Source organism: Miniopterus natalensis, chromosome 6 (genome assembly GCF_054644295.1).
Source record: "Miniopterus natalensis isolate mMinNat1 chromosome 6, mMinNat1.hap1, whole genome shotgun sequence".
NCBI classification, from domain to species: Eukaryota; Metazoa; Chordata; class Mammalia; order Chiroptera; family Miniopteridae; genus Miniopterus; species Miniopterus natalensis.
The window spans coordinates 51,491,743-51,508,936 of record NC_142086.1 but is presented as its reverse complement, the minus strand read 5'-3'; the positions used below and the strand labels follow the sequence as shown (position 1 = coordinate 51,508,936).

The window sequence follows — 17,194 nt, the reverse complement described above, 5'->3', positions numbered from 1 at the left end:
GTCTTTATTCTTAGGTAAGAAGTTAGTTAAAGACCTCTTTCAGCTACCTGGAAAGCTGAGTTTTAGCTTTGCACTGTCACCTGGAATATCTCTTCATTTGTTCATCTCATTTTTTCCCCCACTTGTAAAACTGGAGCATATTTAGTTTGATCTGTCTACTTAACAGGGACTTAAGAACAGCTAAGCTAACACATGAGAGAAGAAAATAGCTTTGAACTGTTTAAATACAAGGTGTCACAAAACTCAAGTAGAGTTCTACAGATAGTCTAAACTCAAACCAAATCTGACATAAATTCATTATGAGTACAGGCCTTTGCGGCCTTATACTTTGTGATAACCTAAGAGTACTGAAATCTTTGGCTGATGTGACAAGTGTCTAGAAGCACTTTTACCAAAACAGGATAAATCGTATTTAGAAAATAACTGAGCATTATCATCTCCATGAATCAACTGTTTAGTGCTATTCTAAAAGACGTATTTCCTGTTACAAAGGATTACAAAATGTGCCACTTAGTGTAACTGTCATATTTCAAAACACATACTCCAGGAATTGAAGTAAGAAAACCTTAAGTATACGAGAATTAAAGTTAAATATGGGAATACAGGAACTTGAAAGTATAAGCCAGTAATAGACTCACAGAATTTTAAACATCTAAGGGAACTTAGAGATACCTAATCCTTTTTGTCATAGATGAATTATTGATTTTTACAAGAAAAACAAGCACACCATTTTTCTAAAAGTAAATGTTTAAATATGTTTGGTCACAGATGATTGTATCATCTTTTGCTTTAAAACAAAAAATATTTAACAATATAACCAGTCAGTAAGGCTGAGAGATTCAAACAGTATTCCAGTTATACTGAATGAGATATTTCAATCACAAAAATTTTAAAACATTAAAATGTGAGTTGGAGCAGAAATAAACTCAACTCTTGGTAAGCCTCATAATTTTTTTTTTTTAATTTTTAGATTCTGGAGCCTGTAATATCCAATTTTAACACATAGGGTAAAGAGAAGAAAAATGCCAAAATGTTTGTACGTGACTGATATAGTGATTCAACAGAGTGATCAAGAATGCCAAAATCAGACATCTAAACTGAGGCTTAGTTTGTCAATCAGAGTGACTGGATTTTTGAATTTATAATAAACAGTGAAGAAATGTAGAAAAATGAAAAGTAATTGTGTGGTTTTTTTAAATAGCAGAGCAAGCAGTTGTTTAAGTTGCCTTAGTTGTTTTTTCAATACTTTAACCTTGTTTCACTGTTAACATGCGGTTCCTAGGATTCGAATACTGGATCCTGAGATAGGAAGTTGGTGCTCTTAAATTTATATCTCAATTCAGAACTTTAATTTCTTTTGCAGAAGAGATAATGGAAGTCATTGTGTTCACTCTTTGCAGAAATATCATCAGATACTCAAGCAAAATAGTTTTATAAAAGTTGCAGCCAGCATAGAGATTTGTATGTTTTATACAAAATTAGATGTGTGCATGCGCTTGTATATTTTCTGTATCTAAATAGAAAACATATTTTCTTTTACTCCTTTTAGGGCTGTCAAAAAATACAGGACTTTAGTAATGTGGTGCCTGAGGGAATAAACTTGAGTTTCCTCATAGCCTTGGTTTCTAATAATGGAGATTACACGTGCGTTGTTACATACCCAGAAAATGGGCGTACATTTCATCTCACCAGGACTCTGACTGTAAAGGTGGTAGGTAAGCATGATTTGTATTATGTGCACATGGTAAAAATGCAATAATCTTGTTTTGTCTGTTAATAGTTTATTACAAACAAGTGTGTAAAATCTGTAAGAAAAAAGGCCTATGTTTTCTGTTTATTGCACTATCCCCAGAGCCTCCGGCATTTCCATGTGCATAGTGGGCATTCAGTAACTATTAGTCAGTTGCATGAATGTGTAAGAGAAGCAAAGGCAGTTCGAGCAGTAAAAGAAGTGCCAGGCAGATCTGTGTTCAAATTATACTACCGCTATTCATGAGCAACGTGATTTTGGTCAAAGACTCAGTCTCCTTATCTGTCTGTACTCTGAGACTTAGACTACCTAACATCCAGGATAGCTGAGAATATTAGAAATAATGTCCATATTATGCTAATGTAGTTCCAGGTAAGCAGTAGAGACTCAATGAATAGTAGTTAATATTATTGTCCAAAATGTGTTTTAATTGAATTACGTGAACTATGTATTTCTATGTACTGCTATTGTAGTTAATGCTCAAAGTTTTGCTGGAAGTGTTCAACCACTGGTTTGCATTGAGGGAAAAGGGGATGAGAAACTGGGAAAGTAGAAAGGACCATGTCTAGACAGATTCAACAGAGTCCTATGAAACCCACAACCAAGAGAACCAGTGTCAGGAATGTGGTATTTGGAGGAGAACTCTAAGTACCACTGTGCCCAGTGTGTTAAAATAAGAGCATAGCAGAATGAGATGTTTTCAGACCCCATCTTTTTTTATCTCTCTTTTTCAAGAAAAAGGCAATTTATTATCATCTTTAAAAAATATCTGTAAGTCATTGATATAAAGTAGTTGCACAATTTTTTTAAATTGAAATTTCATATTTTAATGGATGGAAAGATTGAGGCCCAACAACAGAAAGTAACCTGTTTAGTTAGAGACATTCAATGCCTTAGTAGAAGTTATTCTAAATCCCAGGTTTCTGACTTTTTGTTCAAAGCTTTTTCTACCAGTCTGACACCAGATTCAGCATATGTATTTCTTCAAAAAAGGCTTCAACATAGTGCAAATAAAATTCAAAGCAAACACTCTTGTAATCACTTTTCCTCTTTTTCTGCTTACTTCCTGAATGGTACTGAGTTAGGGACTAATTCAGAAGAAAAATCAGACTAAATTTAGAACCTAACATGGACTTTAAACGTCAAATGAATAGCCTGGCCGGGTGTGGCTCAGTGGTCGAGCATCCAGCTAGGATCCTGGAGATCAAGGTTCAATTCCCAGTCAGGGCACATGCCTGGGTTGTGGGCTCGATCCCCAGTTGGGGGGTGTGCAGGAGGCAGCCGATCAATGACGACTCTCTCATCACTAATGTTTCTGTCTCTCTCCCTCTTCCTTCCTCTCTCTGAAATCAATAAAGATATATTTTAAAAAAGTCAAATGAATAATATAATCTTATAGTCATCTTGGCAGTTGTTCCTAATATATATATATTTACATTCAGTGGGTGCTTTAATATGCATCACTTAATTTAATCAATGGGGGGAAGGGAGACATCTATAATACTTTCAACAATAAAGATAAATTTTAAAAAATAATTCTTATAATGAAATCTGTGAGATTAATTTAATTACTCTCATTTTAGAGTTGAAGAAAATTAGCTTTTCAAAGATTTAGTAAAAATAAGCCATATGGTTAATATATGGCCAAGTTGGGAGTAGAATACCTGGTCATTAAATCATTGAAGCCCCTACTCTTAAATAATACAATATAAAGCTTCTTCAGGATATTTTTCATTCAATTTAGGAACACAGAATGTTACAAAGAGCATTAATCCTATGAATGAACCTCCAACTGATTACTAGACATCAGGTACAACTAGGTGCTGGACTAGCAATTGTGATTTTGAATTTTCCGTTTACTTATTCATTCATTTCATTCTTATTTGACTAGGTCTTATACTTGACACTCTGGGAATGTTGAAGAGAAATATGTAGAAAAGAAACAACTGAGCAAGGCAGGAGGGCAATTAATTATGATACAGTATAAAAAGGTTTTCTTATATAAGCTTTGGAAAGTGAAAATACGGGTTAAACATTCTATTCTGAAATTCAATGGATAATGAACATATTATGTTTGTCTCTTTGCTTGCTTTATATGACTGAAATGTTATAATTGATTATATATTAGACTGTGGGCCTCTTCGAGAACTGACAAACTATGCCAGGAAGTTGGGCAAGGCTTCACAGAAGAGAAGATTTTTGAAATGGGTTAAAAGAGATAAAGAATCCATGACTTAACATCATCTCCCTTTCTTCTTTACTATCTCACAGGCTCTCCAAAATATGCATTGCCTCCGCAGATCCATTCACCCAATGATCTTGTGGTCTATGAAAAAGAACCAGGTAATTATAGCTGTGCCTCTGATTCTCTTAATTATAAGGAATAGAATGCCACAGAAGTTAACAAAAGAGAATAGAGGGCTATTGTAAAAAAACCCACATGAATTGAAACTGATGTTGTCAGAAACCAAGACAGCTCTGGGCTTTAGCTACCTCCTGGATCTTGTGAGGAGCTTAGGGATTCTCTGCTTCTCTCTCAGCATCTGCTGCTCCCTTCTTCCTCTGTGGGCTGGTTTCCTCTCCTGACCATTGATTTCACTTTGATGCAAACTGTAGCCTACACAGGGGTCTGTTTTGTCAAGCCTGTGACATGAGCACAAGGCATCCTTCAAGCTTCTGTTCCACTACAGAGGGGCAGGGTTGGAGCTTAGAGTCAGGACTATGAATACAATAGGTGACAACTGATACAACCAATACACCCTGATTCAGAACACCATGAAATGTCTGCTATGGCTGCCTGGGTCTCTTTTTAGTTTTCATAATTTTTCACTCGAGGGAAAAATCACTTGTAACTGACCAAATAAGGTATAATTTATTCTTTTGACTCATAACCTCCCACAGTTAAGCTGAAGACTGTAGAAAATTTTAACATCTTCTCTATTGTGTCTTTTACAAAAAATTCACAGCAAACCCAATAAGAGCTATGAAAGGACACTTGTTTAAAATGTACTAAAGTTAATAGAGGCAGTGACCCACAAAGGTAGAGAACAATACCCTCCAAATTAAGATAGGACTTCACATAGTGACCTGCCTTATAAAAATACAAAGAATACACTAAAGGGTCTGCCAACTCCAAGTGGACCAAATTTCCTTGAATGAGTAGTAGCTTTATATAGTAATATAAACACACTATCAGGGTAAACACCTATTAATCATCTAGATATGTTTCATCTACTTATCACATTACAGTTACAAAAGCATGCCTGAATCTGTGGTCACTTTACCTTCCTACGTATTGATATAGAAAACTGGAGGGGAAGGCATAAGAACCACGCATTGGAAGAAGGGGCGGAATATGAGCCCTAAGGGAGACAAACCTGAGTTCAAATTAGGATGACAGTGTAATTTATCATCTGAACCTGGACACCTTTTGAGAGTGAAAGCAGTCAATATTAATAACTAGGAAAGCGAGCATGAAACAGAACTGTCCTGGGCAACCTGGAATATAGAGGGTCATTCTAGGTCAAATTTGATCTAAGGATGTCATTTTACATCTTTAAGCTTCAGTTCTCACATCTGTGAAACCTGAATTTAAAAAATGCCTCATAGTATTTTGTTAAAATTAAAGGAGGATATTAATACTTAAAAATATTTAACACTGTAAATGATATAAAATTTTCAGTGAGTGTGCTGTTGTTGTTATTATTGTTGTTGCTACAATTTTCTGCCTAGAAATCCCAACCTCATAGTCCATCTCTGAAGGATAATGTGGAATTTCTATGTGTACATTGTCTTCAGGCTTGCTGACTGCGCCCTGATAACTGGAGCAGTCCCAGATGGGGCCTGTCCAGCCAGTCCTCTCCGCAAGGGCACTGTCCCATTTCCTCTGGGCTGAGCACCAACAACCTAGAGAACCTTTTCTTACCTCACCCTTTGTGTCTCAGGGAAATAACAAAGAAGAGTAGTCCATGGAGGGTTAGGGCTAAAACGGATGTTGTCAGAGCCTTTTTGAACAAATACTGACGTTTTAAAACATACATAGATTGTATTAAAAGATGACCAATCTCGTAATTTTATATAAAGCTGCTGTGCTTCTTTCCTTGGTTTGTCTGGTTTGCAGTGAAGTATGGTACCTTACCCTATGGCAGCCCACTAGGAAATTAGTGAGAAGTAGGATTAGTGTGAAGTAGATACCTGTAACATTGATAGCTTCTGATTAGCCACAGGGTAGAACCAAGATAGCCGTGAGAAGGTTACAATTTAATGGGTTAACTTGTTTTTTTGTTTGTTTGTTCATTTGCTTTTAGGAGAGGAGCTGCTCATTCCCTGTAAAGTCTTGTTTACTTTCCTGAAGGACTCTCGCAATGAGGTTTGGTGGACCATTGATGGAAAAAAGCCAGACGACACCACTATTGACGTAACTGTTAATGAAAGGTATCATTGGTGCGACTAATCCTGTCTCTTAATCTAATGGATTCCGATGTGACCTAATCAATGAAAAGAAACATTCTAATTTTTGCCTCTCATTAACAAAAATCAGCAAGATTTTCAAGTCATTAGTGGCTGCATCCCAAATCAGGATTCCTTGACTTGCAATTGGAGGCCCAGATGCCATCTGAAGATCACACATTTATTACACCTGATTGAAAGTAGATGGTGCATATCCTCCATGAATGAAAAGGCCGCTATGTGTGGTTATGGAGAGATAAAATCCTGTTAGTGTGGCCCTGTACTTCTCTTTCTCAAGTCTGGAGTCTGGGCCTATAAGTATTTGTGCCTCAGATAATTGTGTTCATTTCTTGTCTTGCAGTAAGCATGTATTTCTCTTTCCCCTTGTCTTTCTTAATTCACATAACATATATGTCACTTTTATAATTGATAATGATTTTTTTTTTCATATTGACTAAATACATTCATGTTCTCTAGATTTTATTTTTAAAGTGGATTGGGTGGTAATATGTACCTCAATCTTAAAATAACAAGCTGGATCACTTTATTGCAAAATAAACATGACTTTTTTTTAAAGGGGGTTAGGTTGGCAAGGAGGAAAATATGGGTCTTTGAAGACAAAGGATTATTCTTCCATTAGCAAAGCATGAAACTGCAAGAGAGTAATTGTTTTACTGCAACAATGAATAAAAATTAGCAGCTGACCAACTACATGACAAAGTAGTTCTAAGACCCTAAGCCTTATTACCAATGTGTAATAAGCTACTAAAATTTCTAGAATTCAAAAGGTATTTCTTTCTTAGTAGTAAACTCAGACTTTGTGCAGATATTATAAAAAATTTTTTTGCATCAGGTACTATTCCAGGTACTTAGAACCTGAGTATCTTTTATAGGAGTAGCCATGATAGAGCAGAAATTCCTATACTCTAATCTGATACATGTATTGCATGTTATGGGAAGATTGTGTTGGAGATTCCAGCAGTTTTAGGGGGTTGGGTAATGCTTCTCAGGTCTCACAGAACCTAAATAAAGATTTGAAAAATGAGTAGAAAGAAACTAGGTAAAGGAATCAGAAGAATGTTCCTGCTAAAAGGAACATGAGTACAAAGGCCTGGAGGTGAGAGAAGCAGAACATACTTATAGGTACAGAGGGAGCTTGCTGAGACTGGAGAGTTTTCGCAGAAGGAATTGATGAAGGATGTGGCTGGAGGTGCAGAGGGAGAATTATTGATCATTTCAGGAATTCTGAGGATGGTGCTCCCTATTGTCATAATGATAATGACTGAATAATAATGAAAGTCATGGTGTTCCTCCTTGTGGCTATTAAAACACACTCACGGTTTGCAGTTGAGTGGTGCCAGTTAAATTTAGGCTAAACCTGCCACAGTTTTAACTGTGTTGCTATTGCTGACAGTAAACGTTATCAGAAGGAGAACAGTCAGCTGTAACAGATATATATATTTTTTTCCTTTTTGAGCAAAGTAATTCAAAGGGATTTTAAATCTTGATTTTGGAGCCAAAGCACTTGATCTCTGATTTGTTGAGATTTAAATGTTTATTTTCACAAAGTTTACTTATCTTAGAAGTTTCTTCTTTTTATGTGCTAGAATTTAACCATGAGATTTCAGCATTTTGACTGAAATAGTCTACTGGCATTCAAAATCAAAGCTTTGGGAATCCCTGAAATGCATCAACTACAGTGGTACCTTGGTTTTCAAATGTAATCCGTTCCAGAAGAACGTTCGAGTTCTGAAATGTTCGAAAACCGAGGGTTTGACAGCCGACAGCTAGGCCTCAGGATCTTGCATCCAGCGGAAGCCACGTGGCATGTTAGACTTCCAAAGTGTGTTCAAAAACCAAAGCATTTACTTCCAGGTTTATTGCATTCGTAAACCAGAATGCTCATCAACGGAGACGTTCGAAAACCGAGGCACCACTGTGTTACTGAGGGATCATAATAGCCTATACAAATAATATGAATATTTATTAAGTATTTTTCTAATACTTACATATTAACATACTCAAACCTCAGAATTCTTGAGTAAATTAATACATGTAACACTGTGTGGGCATTGCCATTTTCCTCTTTTTCAAATGAGGGTCTCAAGACATGGAAAGATCAGTTACTGTGCCGAAAGATTACAGCCAGTAAGTGACAAAGCCTGGATCAAAACCCAAATGGGTCTGGCCTCAGAGCTTTCTCTCTAAACCAATCTAGCATCCTGCCCCAGAAGTCTGAGGGAGGGCGACGTTTTGCTTTGAAGAGCGAGAGATCTATTTCTGTAGTCTGATGCCAGCACTGGGATTTGATGGTAAGGAACAGTATTGGAAGCTCAAAGCTATTCTTTTGAAACCGTTGGATTACACAGCAACACCATTTATCGCCATTCTCTCTGCCCTCACCTAGGGGCTCTCTGGTTGTCTGATTCACGCACAGCACCTGGCCCTTGAGTCTCAATAATGCTCTCATTTCTTCCCCCTATTTCCAGTGTGAGTCAGTCTAAATTAGAAGATGAAACAAGAACTCAGATTCTGAGCATCAAGAAGGTGACTGCTGAAGATCTCAAGCGCAACTACGTCTGCCACGCTAGAAATGCCAAAGGGGAGGTTCAGCAGCCTGCCAAGGTGAAGCAGAAAGGTAATGGATGCACGTGCTCGCGGCCGAACCTGCGAAGGCAGCGTAACGTGCTGACCAAGGGAAACAGGAGAAGCTGGTCCGGGCCCTGGCGCTCGCCACACCACCTGCCACGCAGTCATGGTCAAAGCTGAATCAGGAATCTTGAGGGAAAGCCTCCATCTATGCAAATATACTCAAGATAGTTTTAGTAATTAGTGTCTAAAGGTGGCTAAAATAATCCATGATTATGATAACGGGGCATACTTTCCTATCTATATAGTTATGAAAATGAAAAAATAAAGAAAATATTTAAAGCTACCAAAGATATAATAAAACAGAGTCACATATTGTTAGTGAATTGTAAAGACCCTTTTAGGAGACATTGATGGCAGAGTTCAGGAGTCATAGAAATGATCATACCATATGACTTAATATTTCTGGAATTTTTCATGAATAAATAACAGAAAGAGAATTATGTTCCATCAATATTCTTAGCATTATCTAGAATAATGAAACATAACTAACAACCATCTAATTTATGCAAGGAAAGTGAAATATAAAATATTCTCAAAAATATAATTTTAAAATGATCGTTTTAAAACCTATGTATCAGTATTCAAGCAAGTCTATAATATACCATTAGCCACAATTGCTAAAACAAAAATTACTTAAACTGTGACTTAAAATGATGTACAATGATTTCTATGTTGATATTACTATATTTTTCTACAATAAATGAAAATTATGAGGCTTTTTTGTGTGAGCTGTTGCTCTGGAAACAGACCGTGTCTAAAATTACTTTTGCTTCACTCAAAATACTGGACAATTAATCTCTTCAAGAATGCTTTTCAATAATCTGGAGAAATATAATGATGATTTATCGCACATGCAGCTAAGTCATTCTGAATTACTTCCGATCCCTGTGTCAGATCATGCCAATAATATTTATATCAAAAGTTTTTAAAAGTTAATTCATAATTATTACATTTTTCAATGGCATTTAAACCTTTTTAAAAGCTGGTGAAAAAACAGGCTTCACCTTAACATTTTTATTACAATTTAGAAAGTAAAGAGCAAAGGCCAAAACTGTGTATGCCTCTAAGAAGTCTTAGTAGATTGGTTCTGGGGAGTTAATTGCCTCTGTTCCTCAGAAGTCAATGTAAAGGGAAAATACTCAACCACATGTTATAAAACAGTGTTTCCCAAAATTTCTTCCTCAGAACACTCCTAAGACTCTAGACACAGATGGCCTGTTGTTCAAATCCTGGTTTTTATGCAACCTAACACTGTGACCTTGGAAGAGACATTTCACCTCTCTGAGCTTCAATTTCCTTATAGGTAAAGTAGGGAAACTAATAGCACTACCTCATAAGGTTGTTTTAAAGTACTCAGCACAGTTACTGGCATATATACATCTATAGCAAATGTGTAATAAATATTAGCTCTTCCTATGATTATTTCCACAAGATTTTCATAGGTGTTATTTGACAAAGGTTTGTATGGTCAAGTCAGTACCATTAAAGTCTAGATTAACCAAAAGCAATCAAATTACTTAAGTTCAGAGCCCCTTAGCATCTTTAGCATACTAATATTTGGTCCAAATACCTGCAGGGTGTTGGAATAGAATAGGCAGGATTTTTTCAAATATATTTGACTCCAGATTCCCTAAGTATGGAACATTTTGTGGGACTTGTCTTCAGAAGCACGTGTTTTGGGAAACAATTATGGAGGCTGACATAAATTAATAACTTATTGTCAGGTGGATAAGGTCAATGCAATCAATTAAAATAATGTTGAATCTAGGAGTGATGCAGAAGTCTATCCACCAGAGCTAGCTGAGTAGCTGCTCTTCCGCAGAAGGCTGTGCTCTATCTAGATGTTTAGTATGAATGGCAACAGGAATGTGAAATGACAAGTGTATCCACTATGACAGATTTTCTGTTATTCACTGATTTTTCAAAATTATATTATGATGTCCTTTGAGGTGTTTTTATTTGTATGTATCTTATTTAGGGTTCTTTAAATTTTTTGGTTTGGTGAATTATTTTTTTTAATTTAATTTGAAAAAAAATTTAGCTGTTATTTCTTTTTTAATGTATTTTAATTTATTTATTTTCCATCATCATTTATTCCCCAATACCCTCTTCAACTTCCACCCACCCCCCACCCCCACCTCTGCAATCAGGTTGGCCAGGTGGCTCAGTTGGCCGGTGCATCATCCCCTACACCAAAAAAGTTTTAGGTTTGGTTCCTGGTCAGGGCACATACCCAGGATTCAGGGTGGATCCTGGGCCAGAGTGCATAAGGGAGGCAACTGATTGATGTTTCTCTCTCACATAAATGTTTTCCTCTCTGTCTCTCTCTCTCCCCCTTCCTCCCTTTCTAAAATCAATAAACATATGCCCGGGTGAGGCTAAAAAGATCAACAAGCAATATATGTAATACTCTATTTATATTTACTTACTTATGTAGAAAAGCAATTTATTTTATTATAAGCAGTTATACAGTTAGTCATAGAGAATAACAGGCCTGCTGGTGAAACAGGTCGCGCAAAACAGAGATAGCATCAAACTAGTGGTCAAGCACTAACTCTTGTGAAAACATACATCTTTACAACTTGGTGGCCCCGAGTTTTTTTAAAAAACAATTTCACAGAAAGGAAAGAAATAATATGAGAACAGCTCAAGAAAAACACTAACAAGGAAACATATAAGGGGAAAGAGGAACATGTGGTTCTGACTTAAGAACTGAGAGGAGACTGGTCTACACAGGAAAATGTGCATCCTGGAAAGTCGGGTGTGAAGATTTTAGAGTAGTTTATATGACTTGAATCTACCCAAATTTCTGAATAAAAGTGATATCTTGCAGTACTTATACTTCATGGCTCAGACACCTACCTCACTTGTCTCCATTCTTTACTTACTTCTAGCTTTTACTTAAGTGAGTCTGGAAAACAGGGATATAGCATAAGAAGAAAAATAAAATATTCCCTTTTCAGTGGCTACTTTAGATCTTTGTTACTAGAAAATTCCTAAAGAAAATTTAAATATAAGTCTGTCACTTTTCTGAATCAAGTCCTTCAGGTTAATATTTCGAGAACACCTTTGGTTTGGCCCTGGCTGAGTAGCTCCATTGGTTAGAGCATTGGCCCCATATGCCAGGGTTGAGGGTTCGATCCCTGGTCAAGGCACATACAAGAAGCAACCAATGAGTACAAAAATAAGTGGAACAACAAATCAATGTTTCTCTCTCTCTCTCTCTCCTTTCCTCTCTAAAATCAATAAATAAAATTTAAAAAAAGAAAATATCTTTGGTTTGGGCTAATACAGTAGTATTGTTGGTGGTACCTACTACAGAGGAATAGCTGAACAAAAGCAAAAGTCTATGTGTTTCAAAACCAGTGTTTAATCTCAGGGTTGAGAGGGAAAAAAGGGGAGTCTAAAATTATAAGAAGTACAGAAGTATGTAAGACCCATATCCTGGATCCATGCCTCCTTCGGGGTCTTCATCATTATAAGAGTTCTCTGCTATTTGCTGCACTTGCATGATACTGTCTTTTGACACAGAACAGATCACCCAAGGTTGCGATTCCAGGAGACATCAGATATCTTGACAGTGTGACCACCATGAATAAACACCAACTCCAGAGGCCCATCTTCTGCATCCCCCGGGGATTGTTCCGCTCCAATTTTACTTACATCCCAGACATTCAATCTGTGATCAGAACCTCTGGAAGCCAAAATAGTCTCTCTGAAGAGACCACTGAACCTGGAATATTTCATCCTTACGTGATTCAAAGGAAGGCAGTTTAAGTTTTAGATTTCTCAGATCCCACAAGGCAACAGTCTTATCAACTGACCCTGTGTCAAGAATGAACTCACTATGAGAATTGAAAGAAAGGCAATTCACTTCAGCAGTGTGAGCATCAACTGAGTGGCTTGGTTTGAAAGTATTGTTTGAACAAGTAAGTTTCTAATTATCAGCAACTGACCCAAACAGAGACTTCACGAAGCAGGTACCAGGAAACAACTACTGCTGTATGCCCTGTAAAGATGGTCTTCACATCTACAACTTTTCCTTCCTTTGGTTCAGAACTGAAAGGCAGATGGCGTGGTCATCTGAAGCACTAAGTAAGTGCCCACTGAGATTTGGGTTTCAAGAAAGCCCATAGCCTTCCTTCTGATGTCCATGGAGAGACATGTCTGGGTTGCACTCTCCAGAAGGATGTGGTTTAGAAGGATGTTTTATATAGTCAAAAACAAAAATATCACTGGATGGAGTCTTTGTTGCAATGATGCAAGGGTCCTGGGGCATATAACTTGCCCTTTTACTTCGCCTTCATGGTCAATCTTGATTTCTATTTCTATCTTTTTCACTAACAGAGCCAAAATCTCCTAATTCTTCTTTATCACTGTTGTAGTGTGAAGCCTCAAACTGAGCACTGTTGTTAGGGAGCTGCACACTGGCTATCACAAGATGGTTTGGTTCATCCAAAGTGTGTGTCCCCAGGACAAGTCAATGAATGCTGAAATCTTTCCCTTCTGATCTGGTTATATCTGAAAGCCTCTGCACAGTTAGGCTGGGCCATTCCACACATGGGTCATCACCAAACTGTAAAGAAAAGGGGTGGTTTTTCCCCACATTTTGTACATTTCATTGATCACATGTTCTTCCACTGTGTCATCAAAGGCTATTTCCTTATTGGCCATGGCATTCAGGCAAGCCAGAGGGACCCCAGGGCCTAGTGTTGTAGGAGGGACATGGAGGCTGCATCAGAGTAAAATCTTTATGCCAAACAAAAGCATCAGACATTCCAGCTGGGCAGATAGAAACTGTGGGCTGAGGGTCACCCTGTCCCTGTAAGCCAGCAAAGCTTTATATGGAAGCTTTTTTAGAACACTTTCTGCATGTGATTTAAGCCACTTACTAATTTAGAATTGTGGATTATTTATCTTAAGAGTTCATTTAGTTAAATAGCATTAGGAACTTCCTGATATCATCAAATGGCCCCACAAAATACAATCTGTAGGTATAACACATGTAATTGTATAACACAAAACACAATTAAAATGCCCCACTGGAAATAAAATAGGCAGTAATAAAATGAACATGGCAGAGGGAAATTTATGAGGGTAGTTGACCTCTTGATCATTAAGCAAGATATCTATTGACCTTTAAACTTTTTTATGTATTGATTGATTTGAGAGAGAGATAAACATCGATTTGTTGTTTCATTTATTTATGCATTCATTAGTTGATTCTTGTATGTGCCCTGACCTGGGATCAAACCTGCAACCTTGACATATCAGGATGACGCTCTAATCAACTGAGCTACCTGGCCAAAGCCGATATCTATTGATATTTTAAAAATCCATTTCCGGTAAGTGTGTCCACTGACCTCTTTTTCCTCCCTATTATAAAATGTGTACCCAGAGGGAGCCAAAATAACTGAGCAAATAATGAAGATGACAGTGGGAATTACCCCAGTGTGCTGTTAACGTAACATGTACTCAGAAATACCAAGGACACAGCAATTTTCATGCCAGCTACCTAAATTGAACTTAGTAAATTCTCCACAACTGCACTGGCATAGTGTCTGGCAGTTATGATGGAGTTTTCTTATCCTAAAGCACCATTATTCATGGAACAAGTACAAAGGTACTAGATAATAATTCTGCACTGCTGAATCCCTGGCTCTATCTGCAGCAGGATTAGTATCCTGAGTTTAGGATAATGAACTCAAAACTATGATTTGCCCTTTAATTAGAGAACTTCAGGCTGAACTCCAGGTTGCTTACCATTTCCCCTTAGGATAAATACCCATTTTAAAAGGGAATTTTTGGGTTGTGCATATATGGACAATGGTGGGGAGAGGGACTGGAGAGGGGGATGGGACGGAGTGGAACAGGTCATTGGGGAGAAAAAGGGACATCTGTAATATTTTAAAAATAAAATTTAAAAAGAAAAAAAGAAAAAAAAATAACACACTAAAAAAATAAAAAATAAATAAAAAGGGAATTTTTCACTACTATATGACCAATAATTGAACTTCACAGTAGTGTGCAAATATCTCTGGAATTTGGAGTCAGGTAGCCCCAGTAATTCCAGCTGTAAACAAAATTCTACTATACCTTGTCTCAGCAAACACCACTTACAATATTCAGATGCTCAAAGATTCCTAATCTCAAGAACCAACCCCACCCCCCAGTCACCTCTATCACGTTACCCTGGCTTATTTCCTTCATAGCACTAATAACAATCTAAAATCAACTGTCCTATTTATTTACTTACTTATTTTCCTGCATTAGAATATTTTACCTTAGAGGGCAGAGACCCTTTCTTTCTTATCTACCATTGTAATGCCAACAGCTCTAGCAAATACAAGTCAACAAGGGATTGTCAAATCAACTAATACGTAAGTTGATACATTTCTGCTTCTGATCCAGTAGGTATTCTGATCCTTCTTCAAACTTTTAAGCTTCATTATCACAAGCTAATAAAGCATCCAATTGAAACTGCTGGTACATAATGTAATACTAGATTTTTAAAAAATATTCCAGAAGCATACAGAGTTATATCTGGAAATGCTCATTCAAATCCTAGGTGTTCTAGGAGTGGGATGCATGAGGACATAGACTCTACCTAGAAGACTGTAAATATGTAGTTTAGTGGGAACTGAGAGTAGAAAAGGGAGCTTGTACGCAAATCACAATATAAAGAATCTGCCTGCTTGCATGTTGCAAGTCAGTCCAAAGAATAGAACTATAGACCTAAGAGATAACTTTCGGAGCCACACACACTGAACATTTGGCGAATACCCTCTTTTTCTGCCCAATGAAAATAAAAATTTTGTGGCCTATTTCCAAATATAAAGGAAAGGGAATTAAATTTCTTCCATATGGCGTTGGCCAAGAGGGCAAAACTAAGTCTAATGGAAGGAAACACATTAAGATTTTGCTCCATTTAACAGCTTCAACAATTAAAACTCTGCCAATATCATGGGCTCATCCAAGTAGTAATAAGGATTCTATCCCAAGAGAAGGGAAAACAGAAGATGGAATTACACTTTTCAAAAATATCTTGGGGGAGAGTCAGGTATCAGATTGTCAGTTGAATTAGATAACCTACATCCTTCCCAGTGCTAAGATTCTGCTTTAATTTGTGTATCGTCAGTCTATTCAAATCACATCATAGTTAAAAATACCTTCTTTGCCAGCTACTGGAAACAAAAAGATAAATATTACACCTCTAGTGCCTGGTGCCTACCATATTATCTCTGCTCATTCACACACAAATCAGGCGCCTGGCTCAGCTGCTCGGCTTGTCCAGCTCTTCGAAGGAGGATGAGTCACTGTCATCACCATGTAGATATCAATTGTTTCTTTGTCGTTTACTCTAGTGATTCCTCCAAGATACACAGTGGAGCTGGCCTGTGGTTTCGGAGTGACAGTGCTGCTTGTGGTGATTCTCATTGTGGTGTACCATGTTTATTGGCTGGAGATGGTCCTATTTTACCGAGCTCACTTTGGAACAGATGAAACCATTTTAGGTGAGTAATGGGAGTTTGATGTAAATCTCTTTACTGTCATCTTCAGAAAACACATTGGCTTGATAAAAATCTAGATTTAATGGAACATTTAATCAGATATTTTAGTACCAAAAATGAGACTGAAATATCTCTATTAAGATATATTATTGAAATAATAGAGGTATTTTAGTCTTATTTTTGGTACTAAAAATCTTCAAACTTCAGTTTGTATTGACTCTCACACTTACAGTGTTATCTCAGTTCAGGCCAGCTGCATTTATAGTCCCCATAGCCACTTGTAGTTTGTGGCTGCTGCTCTGGACAGTGGGGGTCCACACTTTGTACTAGGGTGAGCCATGCACCAGAAGCATCAGAATTACATGAGAACTTATTAAAAGCAGAATCTTAAGCCAAACCATTATTCTGCACTAGAATCTGTATTCTAACAATATTCCTAAGTTGCTCATTAAACTTTAAGGATCACTGTTCTAGGGTGTAATTTCCAGGTGACAAGAATAGAACATTTAAGTATACAGATTTTTACACCTGTCCATTAAAGATTCTCCTTCAGGAGGTTGATGGAAGAGACATAGAAGTTTTTAATGAGAGGTGATTTTTATAATTAGGCAACTTTGGGAAAGATTGGTTTATTGAATCTAAATATATTTTTAATTATAGTTATTTTCAGGTATAAATTAGACCATTTCTAAAAGATTGGTCAACTTACAATTCTAATATATTAGTGATTGACATAATAGGACAGTAGAAATTTTCTGCATGGTATTAATTTCCAGCACCTATGATTGACTTTTCACCATAGAAACTGAACTCAGTGAGATGATAGTAGAAG

The 17,194-nt window shown here is 37.0% G+C and overlaps 1 protein-coding gene and 1 pseudogene across 2 annotated transcripts in view; one reads left to right on the top strand and one right to left on the bottom strand.

Annotated features, from left to right (window-relative positions):
- IL1RAP (interleukin 1 receptor accessory protein) overlaps positions 1-17,194 on the top strand; it is a 118,360-nt gene that overhangs the window by 90,107 nt on the left and 11,059 nt on the right. For both annotated transcript variants that reach the window (XM_087818244.1, XM_087818243.1), the window contains exons 5-9: positions 1,550-1,715; positions 4,022-4,093; positions 6,058-6,184; positions 8,689-8,837; positions 16,216-16,365. In XM_087818244.1, the coding sequence (XP_087674370.1) occupies positions 1,550-1,715; positions 4,022-4,093; positions 6,058-6,184; positions 8,689-8,837; positions 16,216-16,365 (664 nt within the window). The remainder of the gene's footprint in view (positions 1-1,549; positions 1,716-4,021; positions 4,094-6,057; positions 6,185-8,688; positions 8,838-16,215; positions 16,366-17,194) is intronic.
- Positions 12,261-13,525, bottom strand: LOC107527298 (histone-binding protein RBBP4 pseudogene; annotated as a pseudogene).